Here is a 14813-nt window from a genome sequence, read left to right as displayed (position 1 = left end):
GATTTTAATGGCTTCATGTGGCATTATCAACAAGGCTGTAAGGCATCTGTGAACTTAATTTTGCAAATTTCCTGGGCTTTGTAGTTGTATAATATTTGAACTTAAATCTTTTAATCTGTTATTGTTATTTAGTATTATAACATGGTCTTTAATGAGACAAGAAAAAAGTGCAGAATTCTGAAGGGTGAGGAGAGAAAAGGAGTAGAGCAGAACCTGAAGACTGTAACTGGGTTTTGAAAGTTGTTTCATACTATGAAGACAGCTGGAAAGATGAAAGAGAAGAGTGTAACTTAAGGTCATTTCTAAATTTTGATCTAAGACAGATTCCAATAGTAATTCAGTAGTATAAAAGGCTAATCAACATTTAGTCTGTCTTTTATACCAGGTAAATGTTTTACAATAGTATCGATGAGCCTGTGATGGCTCATCAATTTTTTTGATGAATCAAATCAATCAAATAGGAGACAATGTCAACCACGTCAATGGTCAACTGGACATCAGGACATCGTATGTGAAACTTCTGGTGTTTAATGTATGCACATAGCTCAAGTAGATGTGGCATTTTAGGGACATGGTTCAGTGGTGGGCTTGGCAGTGCTGGGTTAATGGTCGGACTCGACAATCTTGAAGGTCTTTTCCAACCTAAACGATTCTATGAAACAACCAGAGTGAGGGAAAACAGAAGTTAGCAAATGGGTGTACAAAGTTAAACCAATTTTTGTGAAGTGAAATTCTTGTAACAGGATAGTACAGTATGGATACCCCAACCCCTGCCTACCCCCCAGAGGCAAGTGGCTGATCCTTTCTCCAAAAACCAGGGACCTGAATTCAGAAACACAGAGAAGGGGTGCCTTGCAACAAAAGTGCGTAGAATCAAAATCCTGCAGTGAATATAAGAATCATTATGCAACATCATTTATTTCCTATGGCATCAGATTATGCAATTTCTGAGCAGAAGAATGCAGAGCCCTGGAAGAACACAGTAGCATTTTAGCAGATCCAAAAATACCTTCTGCAGGATAGAGGAAGCATTTATGTATGTAGTGCTGAAAATATGCAGTTATGTAAGCTGCTTATTTCACAAACTGTGCTTTGCAAAGATGGCTAGCAGGTGAAACAGGAATCAATCTGGCTTTCATGGAAATCAGCTGAAGAGGTCTCCTTGAATACAAGGGAGGGTGGATTGGCTCTTTGCCTTGTTAGCAAAGATGATTTTTTTTTTTTTTGCTTTGTTTGTTCCTTGTGCTAAAAGATGAAGCGGATGCTTGGTTTCTTTGCCCAAATCAAGCACTTCTCCAACCCCCCACCCCCCATATTTGTGAACTTACGTTCAAGCAGTTCCTAGTTAAATATTTGTCTGATGGTTTTGGAGGCAGAAATCCATTGCTATGCTGAGAGCCAGTACAGATGCACAGGCTTCATGTGGGGTTAAGAGTCAACACAGTTCTTTTAAGGTGAAGTGATGCCTCGGTTATCTACTAAATTTCTTTGGAGGAGTCAAGAGCATGTTAGAAAAGGGGATCTGCTCCATACAATCTGTTGGGATTTTGGCAAGATTACTTACCAGAGACCCTTAAAGAAACTAAACGGCTATAAAATAAAAGGGATGACAGTCTCACACAGAAATGGTTGGTTAAATGATACAAAAGAAGAGTAGGGATAAAGAGACAGCAATGTTGGAATGTTTTTCTCTAAAAGGAGCTCTCATATGGCTTGGCTTTGGAGATTGCAGTGATCATACTCTTTCCACCTTTTCTTTCCTTATCCAGTTCTTTTAGGAGTATTCTGAGGCAAGAGCATTTGTGCTGAGACTACAGAAGCAAGGTTTTCAGGACAATAAACACATAAACCAGTTGCAGAGAGTACTGGAAGGCTCTTGTGAACTTGCATGATAAAATGTCAGTCAAATTTAGTGTTGCTTAAACAGAATTTAATGTTAACCTCCTGTACATAGGAATAAGGCTCTGACCTAGCTTTTACTGCTCAAGAATGAGATCTTAAGGTTGTAAGAGACCCATGGAAGTTAGCTCAGCATCCTGAAGCATGCTTAGACACTGGATAGCATTAGAGGAATAGTTACGAAAGCAACCGAGAGCAAAAATGGTCATTATGCCTTTGTACATTTCTGTGGTGTACCCACAGTAGGGATTCTGTCTATGGTCTTGCTCCCTCAACTCTAAGGTGATAGAGGAGAAATCAAAAAGATGTAGGGAGCTGATCAAAGATACAGTGCAGCTTTCATTTGATGAATGAAAAGGTAGAGTGGGAATTTTTAGACTTGAAAAAAGATGTTGAAGTGGAGGATGAGATAGTTCATAAAATCATAGCTGGCATTAAGATGATAAATAGGGTTCAGATGTCACTGAAACGGTGAATGCCTGGTGGTTTGAAGAAAGGAATTAGATGAGAGATGCAAAGTGAAGAATAGGTGGTGTTACCTTAAGCAACATACAGTTACGCTACAAAACCGTGCACACAGCATAGTGGTTGCCAAAGTGCTCTGGTTAAAAAAAATTCTTTGATGCATTTGCACAGGAAAAATACTTTGTGGGCTACCAAATAGACAAACCACCAGTGTGCTGCTGATGGAGAAGGTCAGTGAGCTGCAGATCACGGGGAACTGGGTGGCACTGCACTGGCAAGGTTTCGCTGCCTGCAGGTCTTTTTCTTGGGTTTGGAGGCAGCAAATGGGGATAGATGAACCTCTTGTTCTGGTGTGGTGTGGTTTCTTCTTTTGCTCTAGTCTAGGTGCCACTTATTTCTACTCTGGCAGGCTTAGTTGGAATATATAAGGTGCACAGCAAACCTCCAGCTGGCTCTGTGCATAGAGCTTGAATTCAGCCATTATGAATATTTCTTGGCTGGTATTCCGTACTATTTTTGTCATTGTCAGGAAGGGTTCAGACCAGAAAGCCAGACAGAGTTCTCTTTCTCACTGATACAGTGACAGACAAAAGTATATTACAACTGTAAAATCACTCTTGCCAAAAATTATGCATCCCTGTTTTAGGGTAGACTGAATATATAGAATAAAGGCTAACTTAACTCAGCAGACACATGAGTTCAAGCTTCTGTTGTGGTAATGTGGACATAGCTGTATACAACAGTTACATGTCTGTGGTCTCACGTGCTTAATGCCCATGGCTGTGTTAAAATATTCTGTTAACACTTTAGAATCATGTTAATAGTTGTAAACCTTAAGCAATTGCTACTCCATAGCTCAGGTGTGGTGTCTGCAAAAGTTAGTTGTCTTATGTTGAGGTGGCATCCAAGTATTTGCTGGAGAAAGGAATTAAAAGTATATATTCCAGTCAGTGTTCTGCGGGAGGTACAGAAGTAGTGTAGTATTTACCTGACAAACAGAAAGAACAGGGTAAAGCACAAAAAGGCCAATGTTACAACATGTCAGTTTTCCCAGATTAATCTACTGTTTTCTTGTAGAGTAAGTCAGGGTACACACATAAATGTGTTCAGAGCTGTTGCAGTGACAGCCAGAAAATCTCAGGTGGGTCAGATGAAGAATTTTAAACTTTTATCAGAAATTCATTACTTTTTGGCAATGTCGTTATTGTAACATTTAAAAATAAGGGTGGGTTGTGGCTGAGCATGCATGCAGGTATGAGATGGGATGTATGTTGTGATGTGGAAGAAACATGCTTCCTTGAAGGAGCAGTTTGTCTTGAGAAAGAGATTGATCGATTGCTGAAAAATCCCTAAGCTTTTGCCTTGGGCTACTCCATAGTTAGCTTAAGGAGCTTCCCATACACAGACTAGACTGCACCCAGTGAATGTGGGCTAGCTTAATAGTGTCATTCCTTTTTTAGAAACCTAACAGGATAGAGTTGGTTTGTTGTTTGTTTGGGTTTTTTTCTCCTAAAGAAGGGAAAGAAAGGCAGAGCAATTCTGGGTGAAGCTACCGAATATGTTCATTTGCAATTCCTTCCTCTGGATAACGTGACTTCAAAAAAACCCCACACCCCAAAAGAAAACCCTTGAAAACAGAGGTTGCGTTTTGATGATGTGTAACTCATTCTCTATTAATGGATCTGCTGCTACAGTTTGTGTTTAAAACAACCATGCAAAACACAAGCATATATTCCAAGTAATCTAAAACCATAGGTGCAGCGTAAGAGGCGTATCTGATCTACTCATACAACATTTTCCTTACCAGGAGACCAGGAAAAGAGAAAGTTTGTTGGAATCCTATATAATAAAATCATGTGATTTCCAAGCCCAGAGGTCAGAAGCGACAGCCAAAGCTCTGGTACTTGGCAAATCAGCAACTCTTGGTGCTTTCCTGTGCTGAAGTTGTACAGTGGAAGGTCAAGAGATGGGAGAGGACTGTGTATCAACCTGTTGTAAAAATTCTGTGTAGAAACTGAGAGAGAATCACAGGGGGCAGGAGGACTCATCTGCAAGATACATGTAGCAAGGTAACTGTACTTTGTAAGCATTATTTTTGCATTTTTGTTACATTCTAGAACATTGTCCCAAGTACTGTCCCAAGCCAGGAGTATCGCGCTAGTCTTGAGATGTTACACACATAAATTGCAGTTGCATTATCAGCATGGAAATGTGTAGTTACCTTGCTGTACCTAATGTAGCCAGAAGGAAGTTACACCGAGTACCAGGAAAAAGCAAGGGAACCCCAGGGCTTGAACGTAAGGAGTGATAGGGACAGGAATCTTTTCTGTCCTTGATATTTGCCATGTATCAGCTGGCTAATTTCTGCCAGCTGCTCTTTTTCAGCCCTTAAATGTGGATCAGGCAGTTGCTTTTATTCTCTTTGTATGTTGGAAGTGCAAGCGCAGAATATGCTTGACAGGGTGATACAGGAAATAGTGCTTCAAGGAAATTATCTTAATATTACTAGACATTTGTGCTGTTAGGAAGCTGAGTGACAACTGCTTTGTACTTACGCAGTCTTTACAGCATACTAACATTTTGTTTGTGTGCTGCTCTGGAGTTGTGATTTGCTACTCTATTTTTAGCACAGCTCTTTAATGAAGAAACTTCATTATGGTCTAAGCAAGGCATGTGTTTAACTCTGCCATGTCTTCAAACCTGACCGTTGCTTTGACACTCATAAATATTGGACTTTAGGCAGCCACGTGCTTTGGTTGCTCTGCGTGTGTGTGAGAACACTTACTAGATGGATGTTTCCAGGAGCAGGCAGAGTATCGGGCAACGTGAGAGCATGCCTTGTGATAACTGATTCACCGCTCTGGTGCTGATTTGGGTAAACTGTCACTTTTCTGATAGTTACAAACTGCAGTTCGGGCTGTCTGATGTGTTGAGGTACAGTCTCACTCTTCCCGTACGAGGTGTACTTTGTGCTTCTTTTGTCTGGGCACGGTAGGATTTTGCCTGGAAAAATGCTTTCCCTGGAAATGGAATCATTTACCAGAAATTGTGATTGTACAAAATTACACCGAGCTTCAAATTTCCTCATCGACGTAAAATAAATGTTAGCTGCAGAGTGCATGAACTCATTAAAATAGTTCAGATCAGAGGGTCTGCTTTGAAGTCTGCTTTTGCAGCAGCACTTGGTGAAATCTGAGTATCATAAATATGCACAAATTCCTCCTACACACACAGAGCTTTTCAGCTTTTGACTTTAAGGCTATACAGCAGAAGCATCACTAAGAGAGAAGCAGAATGCTACTTGACTGTGCTCTTCACTGTAAAAGTTAAGGAGGCACATACAGATCATAAACATCCCAAGTGGCAAGCAGTCTATATTTAATGAAACTTAAAAACTTTTAAGAAAATGTTTTTCTTTGCATTGAATGAAACTTAAGATTTCTTTTATTGGGAAGAGTTCAACATGAACAATCTCAGCCATATCTTTGGTACTCTAACCAAAAGAATAGGGGAGGCATGATGATAAAGCTTGAAAAATGCTCTTCATCCCATATTTGAAGAGATTGTAAGGTCAAAGACAACCTAATTTGCCTTGTGTTAAATCAAATTTTGCTAAGGTAAGAGGTTGCATGTTGAAGAATTTACTGTAATAGAATTAAAAAAATTAATTTCTCCAACAAGTCAGCATTGATGCATCGTGGCAGAAACTGTGTTCTGCCCCCCACCAATGTATCTGAGCTGCTTTACTTTAAGTTGACTTGATACAAAGTTGTTTTAAAATAAATGCTGCTGTCTCATGCTCTCAAAACACTGAGTTCACTGCACCTCGGAAAATTCAGGCTGCTTATGTAAGTACTACATAAGGCTGTATCATGCCAGTTTGAAAACAATTTTGTAGCTTTTGCATGCCCCCTCTCTCTGCAAAGCAGATACAGTGGCATATAAGATGGCAGAGTACTGTGCTTAAAGGCTTTATTTTTTATTTGGAACATCTAAGTCTTGGAGAAGGCAGTTTGATCTGTTGAGACAGACCTGATGTCCCCGCACCTGGGGGTTTGTTCTTGGCTGAGCTGTGCTGGGGTAGCCCTGGGGCAGGCAGGAGGGGGGCTCAACCTGGTCGCTTCCAGGGGCCCTTCCCAGCTAACAGGCCTGTCGTTCTGTCATAGGCACAGAAAATGCACGCCGCTTGCCTAAACTTCATCTTTTTATTGAGATCAAAGAAAGGGGCTCTCTGGGTGCGCTCGCACTGTCCGCTGTATTGAGCCCCGGCCGTGGTGGGAGGCTGCAGGTGGCTTTAGGGCAAATAGTGTCAGCGCAGAAGTGCGGCCAGGTGGTCTAGCAGCTGGTAGCAGCGTAACGCGTACATGTGGTGGTGCTTCAGCAGCAGGGTGGAAGAGAGGTGCTTCGCTTTTCGGGCACTACTGAGAAATTCATGGGGAGAAGGAGTCACATACAATGCTGGTAATCCATTTAGAAACTAGGAGAATGTGAAATATGTGCAGGAAAAGCTGTTCTTTCTCTGTTAAATCTACAGTCAGACATTCTGAAGTCAGAAAATAACATAAAAGCAAAATCCTGGACTATATTAGTGTACTCTAAGAGTCACATAATGGCAAACCGATTTTATCCTTCGAGTCTGATTTAATCCATAGTGCACTTCCCATTGTTTAAATTTGAGATACTTTGGGACACTTGTTACCTCAAGTTCTTGTTTTGGCTCCTATTCTAGGGTTTCTTGCAGGGGAAACTGATTGACGTTTAGTTTACATTGCTTTATACGCTGTGGTGTGAAAAGCAGATTTGTCTGCAGGACCGCTGGTCACATTTTGCGTTTGTTTAAAGAATCACTTGTGTCTCTCAGACTTTTGGATATGAGCAGGGCCAGTGCCCAGGAACACTGAATTGCGGTTATGTTGGTATTTTTCTGAAATTCTGTTCAGGTCTGAAAATATTCTCTTTTCCTGATATTCCACAACAAAATCTGTGATCATATTAACAACTGCTACTAGCAGTAACCATACTACTCCGGTCACCGGTCACAGGTAGGTCAGGAGTAACCAACTCTCGAGTACAAGTCTAGTTCAGCTCCTTAACTAGTATGGACTGTGCTGCGATTTTTGCCTCACTTGCTGTTTCATTTTCTTTTAAAGAACAAAATTTACAATGTAAATAACGTTCTTCTAATAAAGCTTTTCTGCATACCCCATGTGAGCAGGCAGAAATACGGGAATGTCAGGCAAGCTCCTGGCTGCTCCCGTTTGCTGCTTCTGCTGTTGGAGGAGGGACTGAAGCCCAGCGCGAGCTTTCCATACACCAGGTTGAAGGTCTTAGCTCCCTCCCATCTCTGTAATGACCTCATCTGGAGAAGTTACGGGACTGAGCTGTTCCCTTCGGATTGGCTCCGTGCTACCTGGCCACCTCTTTCTTCCTTTCAGTGGCTGTTTGCAGAGCCTGGGACTTTGCACCTGGTGTAACTGATCTTAGTTTTTAACAAAATAGTTTCTGTTAATGCCATTTTCCCCCCTCCTCTCAACCTCATATGGAATTTTAAGTTGGACTTTCTTCTGTGTTACAGGCTGAATGCGCTTAATTACTTCTGGTGCAAAACTGGAGATTCTTGTTTCGTAAGTGGGTCTGCACCAGAGAAGTACTTTGGCAGCGGGCAGCTCTCACAGTGTGACCCCCCGGCTGCCCGCCCAGATCTGTAGAAAGGTGACACTATACGGGATTGTGGAAAAAGGGTCTTGCAGCGGAGCACGTAGCAAAAGATGGGGACACACATGCACAATTTTTAAAAGGGACACCAGCTCTGAATTTATATGCAACCTACCAGGAACTTGGACCTGTTGGAACAAGTCCGGAGGACGCCACAGATGTGGTCGGAGGGCTGGAGCCCCTCTGCTGTGGAGACAGGCTGGGAGCTGGGGCTGTTCAGCCTGGAGAAGGCTCCAGGGGGACCTTAGAGCAGCTCCCAGTGCCTGAAGGGGTCAACAAGAAAGCTGGAGAGGGACATTTTACAAGGGGGAATGGCTTTAAACTGAAAGAGGATAGAAAAAAGTCTTTTCTGTGAGGGTGGAGAGGTGCTGGCACAGGCTGCCCAGAGCAGCTGTGGGTGTCCCATCCCTGCAGGTGCTCAAGGCCAGGCTGGATGGGGCTTGCAGTGACCTGGTCTAGTGGAAGGTGTCCCTGCCCGTGGCAGGGGGGTTGGAACTAGGTGAAGTTTAAGGTCTCTTCCAACCCAAACCATTCTGTGATTCTAACTTCATGCAGGGAGAAAGCAGAGCGCAGTGGGAGGAGATGCTCTTCAGGTATGTGGAAGGAGGGAGATCAGAGAGGAGGATATACTGTTCCCATGAAGCTCTCTAAATTTTAGTTGTTTATGAGGCTGACGTGTACGTGGTTAGAGAACGTGATGTACCTTGCTACACTGAACTTGAAAGGATTCAACTAAAGGATCAGGATAGTTGTAACTAGGTGGGACTCTGAGAGAGCAGCTACAAACCATCCCCTTGGTGGACTCAAGGTACTTAAATCACTGTGCTTTGTTTCTGTATGGCTTTGTCTCAAGGGTTTGCAGAGGAATCCTGAGCTTGCGGACTGTGCCAGACACAGAAACAGTGCTGAACTGAAACCATACCTGAGCTGGGAGACAGCTGGGGGTCAGCTTCAGTCTGATAAATGTGATAGTAACCATGAAGAAACAGCTCTTTGCTTGAGTCTTTCATGGTTTTGACTTTAGGCTTCTGTGTAAAACTCGTGGTGTTTGCTTACCGGTGAATTCCTGCAGTAGGTTACCGAGAGTAGTGTGTGAGTGGAGTTTCTGTTGGAATAACTTATTTGCTTCTTTTAAGGCAGTAATTGTTTACTAAGTATTAGTAGTTGTCTGGAATGTCTAGTTAATTATCAGCTCACCTCTGTGAAAGTGGACATAGTGAAAACACTTAAATAAAGACTTGAAAGTTGTTCTTTTTCCTCTCCTTTCAGGTACTGGCTTCATGTGTCACATCTGAATTGTGTTGTACTAATTCTCTAAGTACCAACTTAGACCATCTCCTTGATGCACACTCACAGCATCATGGCCAGTACTCAGGAGCGCCTGAGCTTGTCTTCCTCTCCAAACTCAATTGGCAAAGCTTTCTGTGAAGATAAAGACTTTAGTAGGTTACATGATGAACATGCACCTACTGGAAACCACCCATCCCCCGAGCTCATAGAGGATGTGCGTGAGAAGGGCTTGCTGCAGGCAGACCTCATCGAAAACATGAGCAGCCCGGTCACTGCAGCGGTGCTGACCAGCATCAGTGAGGACTCTAGGGACCAATTTGAGAACAGCGTGCTGCAGCTGCGAGAGCAGGATGAGTCTGAAACAGCCATTCCTCAGGGCAACAGGAGCACTATGGATGGAGAGAGCAACAGTGGAGCGGATGACGTTAAAGTCCAGTTCAACAGATCAGGCAGTGGAAGCGGTGGATTTCTTGAAGGACTTTTTGGTTGTCTGAGGCCCGTGTGGAACATCATAGGCAAGGCATACTCCACAGACTACAAACTGCAACAGCAAGGTAAGTAGGGAAATAAACCTTTATTACATCTGGGGGAATGTGTGAAGATGGGGAAAGCGACCCCCAGGGCTTTTCCCCAGCTTTCCATGTGACCGTTTTGGTCTCGTACAGCCCTATTATGGGTTTGCAAAGAGAAATCCTGCACTGTGCAGCCAACAGCTATCACTTGTAGCAAAGGCAGCTCATGATCGAAGTCAAAACCAATTGCCTGTTCTGGCCCATGCCTTGGACCATTGTGACAAGGTCTGAATCTGAACCGAGTATTCCTGTAAGTGAGGATCAGAAAGGACTGTGTTGAAGACAGGGATTGTACCAACTACTTCATTACTGCAGTTTTTTATGCCAGATGAAAAACATGGACAGGCATTTCTGCTCCTGTATGTGCATCTGGCTCTAGCTGACCGCCAAATAGCAAAGTATTCCTTGTCTATGGGCATATTACATTAACTTTTATATCTTTTTGTTCAGGAGTAATTTTACTCTTTAAAATATCATTCAGTACTTATCTTTCCAGGAATATGGCCTTTAATGTTTATGCCTTTTTCATTTAGATGTATAAATGTGCAAGTGTAAATCTGTAAGTGTGTGTGAGTATAAATACATTAAAAAAAAAAGTAGTTTGGGAATAACTAATGCCCCAGTCAATTCGTAGATATATCTTTAGGGGTTACTGAAAGCTAAAGAGCAGAGCGTGCTCTGCCTTTGGTGCCTAATTTCTCCCCTAGCACAGGGGGAGGGAAGTGGCAGATGGGAAAAGAACAAGCTGTCATTAGAATTAAGGAGCTGAAACGGTTGAGGCTTATCGAAAATGGGAACAGCCTGGCCACCGCAGTATATACTGCAGGGTAGAAGTCTCCTGTATTGCTGGGATCACAGCTCGGTATTAGTCAAATTGTCTTCTGGCCTAGACAAATTATAAGATATGTGGTCAGAAAAGCCATCTGGAGTGGTTTGTATCTAAACCCCAGGGTTGGGTCAGGGAAGAGTTCCTAATATGAGAGAACAGAGCCATTAAATAACCTGTTGGGTGAATCGGCCTTGAAATAAACTTCCTCCTCCCTCCGAGAGTCAATGGTTTCCAGTTCCTGACTCTGAGCAGGGAAATGCACGTCTGTGTTACAGAATGGCAGGTGCCTCCCAAGCAGCAGCCTCTTGTCTATCAGACCTATGGGCGCAGCAAGAGTTTACTTGGCTTGGAAATCCTTTGGCAGAGTTGGTTCTGAATTTTGTCTGTATTTGTCGACTCAGTATGTCACACATGGTTGAGTCTATACGTAAAAAAAAAAGTGACTGAAAATTCCTTGGGGAATTAATGCTGTTGGGGTGATAGCACAGTATGTGGAGTCGGCTGTGGCGAGGATTGGAAAAGGCTGGTGGGCTGGGGAGTCTGCTGAAGGAACACGGGCCTCAGAGCAGGCAGGTGACATTGAGGGGAGGCAGGGTGTCAGTCTGTGTTGCACTTTAGTTCGGAGGCTCAGTGCTCTTAAATGAAGCTGAAACTTTCCAAGGAAGAGAGGCAGATGCAGAGTTACATCAGCTGCTTCCTGCAACCCTGTGACGGTCCCATACAAGCTCCATCTCACCATGTTGCCCTTCTTGTCACCGGTTGCTGCTGAGCAGTCATGTGCGTGTGTGTGCTGTAAGCTTGGATGGGTAGCTTCAGGAAAGCTACCTGTGAGACGAAGAGATCGTATTTTGCATATAATTGGGACAGCAGATGCATTGGAGACCACAATTTAATATGTGCTTTGATGGCCCACAGGGGACACTTCCTTTTGCATGAAAGTTACTAATAAAAAAAGATGGAAGTGCTAACTAGTGACAGTGAGCAGCTGAGAGTGTTGTGCTTAGAGGGCACGTGTATAGCTCCTCTTTGTCTGCACAGAAGTGCCTTGCCATCTTCGGTGTCACGAGCATGTTCAGAGCCATAGATTCAGGGACACTTTGCAGATTCAGGGACACTTTGCAGTTTGCTGTTGGCATTAGGCCCTTCCTAAAAGGATGGTTTTGAAATGGCTACAGGTGTGGTAAGGCTGAAGATTAATTGGGAGCTGCTCTGTAGGGCCTGTGTGATTTAGCTGCATCTTCAGTGTCTTCACCATCATAAATGAGAGTGAAAACAAGATATAAAAAAAATATGTATGTATTTATTCATCTGGAGCTGCTCAGCTGGACAGACCTCTAATGGTAGTAGTATACTTCTGTTACCCAAAGATCAACCTTTTTAAACTGCTTCTGTGCTGAAACTTGAGGATTTTGTCAGAATATTCATGTTCTGTTTTCCAGATGATCTCATTCTTGTTTCTTTCTACCAGAAAATCATCTTTTTGTGCATTCCATCAGCTACATAGAAGCCAGCAATTTAATAACTGATGTATGTGATTGCTTTTATTTTTGCTGTCTTTTAGCAAGAGCACAGAGGATGCAAGGTTTGTGTTTGTGCAAGTGCTGGTGTTTGGAGAAGACAGGCTGAAGAAATGTCTCTGGCTCGTTAGGAAGTAAAAGAGAGGCTTGTGGTGGCCTTTCATTCCCCTGGGGGCTTATTTGAAGTTTTGGGCTGGTGCCACAGATCTGTGCAGATGATGGGTTTTTTTTTTCCCTCTTCATGAAACAACTACTTTAAACTCTATCCTTGCGTTGGGCTTTATCAAACAACTAGGGTAGGAGTCCAGTATAGTGGGGGAGGGCTTTGTGTTGCATGCACATACTTCCTAGTACTTTTTGCTGCTCACTGGCATCCCTGCTCACCTGCTTTGGATCTCCTGCAGGCCCAAACTCTAGGATGGTGGTGGTGGTGTTGTGTTGTGGTTGCAAGTAGCAAGATATAAATAGGTTTCATGCCCTTTGCAGATGTCTGATACTAGAGTCCGTATTGCCTGTGAAGGGCTCAGCTCATGGTTTGGTGAATGGGGGAAAAGATAAGAACAACTTTTACATGATGCCACGTTATTTTCTTGTTGAAATTACTCCTTGAGTTTCCTTCTCAGCACCTGAGATGGTCATCAAGAGGAGTGCATTTCTGTGCTTCCCTTCAGGGCCCATGCTGGGCAGGGCTTTGGTCAGCTTCAGCTGCAAGTTGCTGCAGGGTGGTCTGCTGGGTGCCCGCTGCTGCTGTTAAATGTTCTGTTTGGTGAGTAGTCATTCCTGCAGGGAGGGCTTGCTTTTGTATTGTTCGGTGGTTGCCAGTTGGTTATCAGAGGTTTTAGTATTTTGGATTGACCCATAAAATAACTCCTGACTAAGTTTTTCCAGTTGTTTAATCTGATTTCTAAAGGCTGTTGGTGAGTGTTTTCAAGGAGATACACTTAGTTCTTTGTTTCTAACAGTTAGTTAATTTGGATTGTTGGGACTCTAGCGCTTTATAGTAAGACTTGTGTTTTCTACAGACTCTGAGCAATTTCCTTTGGATTAAGAATGTGTCTTCAGGAGTTGCTTTCACCTCCCTTTCACAAGCTAGGTATTTACTGTCATCGTGTGCAGTTTTGTGTCAACCTGGAGAGCAAGGTGCTTTACAAAGCGTTGCTTGTGTTTGTAGGGTTGTTTTTTGTATACCAGAGATGCTTCTTGTCGTAATGCCAATGCTGGCAAGCGGCCAACGCTGGCAAACGGCAAAAATTTGCTTCAAATAATTGAGTCAATGGCTCAGGCTGCTCCTGCATTTCTTCCTCATGGGAAACAGATTCCCATCATTCTACTCAAATGGTTCTTAATCACCTTAGAAACGCAATCTCTTGCGTAATTCCTGCGGCTATTACACTTTAATTTGTTTAGGGGATGTATCCCACAGGTTTCTTTAGGCCCAGAAGAGTCTGGAATAAAAACTGCTCCATCCTGGTAGGAGGTAGCCTCGTGTCTCTCCTGCTGGAGCTGGGGAGCACTAGGAGAGCTGTGGCAAGCCCTGAAGTCCGGGCAGTCTTGACGGACGTTTAGCCAAGCAATGCTGATGGACTTTTTGAACAAGGCTGGCAGTACAGTCTAGTCTTGATTAGGGTGTCCAGGTGTGTTTCCTAGCCACCCTGCTGATCATCTGAGGTGTTAACTCTTCTGGACAGGCACTTGGACTTAACTAGGGTGAATCATCATCGCCACGCACCCGAGTTCTGGCAGCTGGTGTATGCAAGTCCTTTTCTGTTTCAAGCTGTTGGTTGAGATGACAGAGATCTCAGCATCACCGCTCACATGCTGGTTTCTCATTGTACTGGCTGGATAGGTGTGCTGTAGCTGGGACAGCCGTAATTCACCGTCCTTTGCCTCAAGGTGTTGTGGACTGTTGAGGATGGGTCTGTACAGGCAGCGGGGAGGGCTGTGTGACCCGCTCTCCGCCTGATGTGCGTGGCCTCAGCTGTCAGCTATGCCCAGCTGGCGCAGTGTGTTGATGTTGAGTCCTCTGTTATCCAGCCTTGCCCATTGCCCCTCTGCAGAACTGGTAAGGCTAACTTGGTAATAGTGATCCTCATCAGCCTGTTGTCCTTGAGGATGGTCCCAGGGAGCCATAGGGAGCACATACACGGGGTCATTCAGATGTGTTTTTTAATCAGTGGGTTTGGATTGTAGTAGAAAATGCAGGTTTGCACCATGAATGCTAACAAACCCTGGTTTTCAACTCAGGGTAGTCCAGTGCTTTCCTCCACCAGCATCCCCTTCTTTGGGAAGCTTTTCAGGGCTTGATATGTTATGGGAGCCAAACCAATTGCTGATGCCGGCTGTCTTGACACATAGTAACGTGTTCCTGTACAGTGAAAGGTTTGTGTTTTGTTTTGTTTTGGTTTTTTTTTTTTAAATTTTTGTCTTACTGTTGCATTATATGTTACGTATGGTTTGGCTCTTTGTTTTTCTTGAATTCCCAAAGATGTAGGATGTTTCACAGGTTGTTGCTGCAGTGAAACCTCT

The 14813-nt window shown here is 43.5% G+C and overlaps 1 protein-coding gene across 7 annotated transcripts in view; it reads left to right on the top strand.

Annotated features, from left to right (window-relative positions):
* Positions 1 to 14813, top strand: part of MAP3K13 (mitogen-activated protein kinase kinase kinase 13) — a 79987-nt gene that overhangs the window by 42541 nt on the left and 22633 nt on the right. For all 7 annotated transcript variants that reach the window (XM_055723537.1, XM_055723540.1, XM_055723538.1 and 4 more), the window contains one exon: positions 9349 to 9923. In XM_055723537.1, coding sequence (XP_055579512.1) covers positions 9422 to 9923 — 502 coding nt within the window. In that variant the 5' untranslated portion in view covers positions 9349 to 9421. The remainder of the gene's footprint in view (positions 1 to 9348; positions 9924 to 14813) is intronic.

The sequence above is a fragment of the Falco cherrug genome, chromosome 11, assembly GCF_023634085.1.
Source record: "Falco cherrug isolate bFalChe1 chromosome 11, bFalChe1.pri, whole genome shotgun sequence".
NCBI classification, from domain to species: Eukaryota; Metazoa; Chordata; class Aves; order Falconiformes; family Falconidae; genus Falco; species Falco cherrug.
The sequence above is the reverse complement of the archived record's forward strand: the minus strand, read 5'-3'. Positions and strand labels throughout refer to the sequence as shown.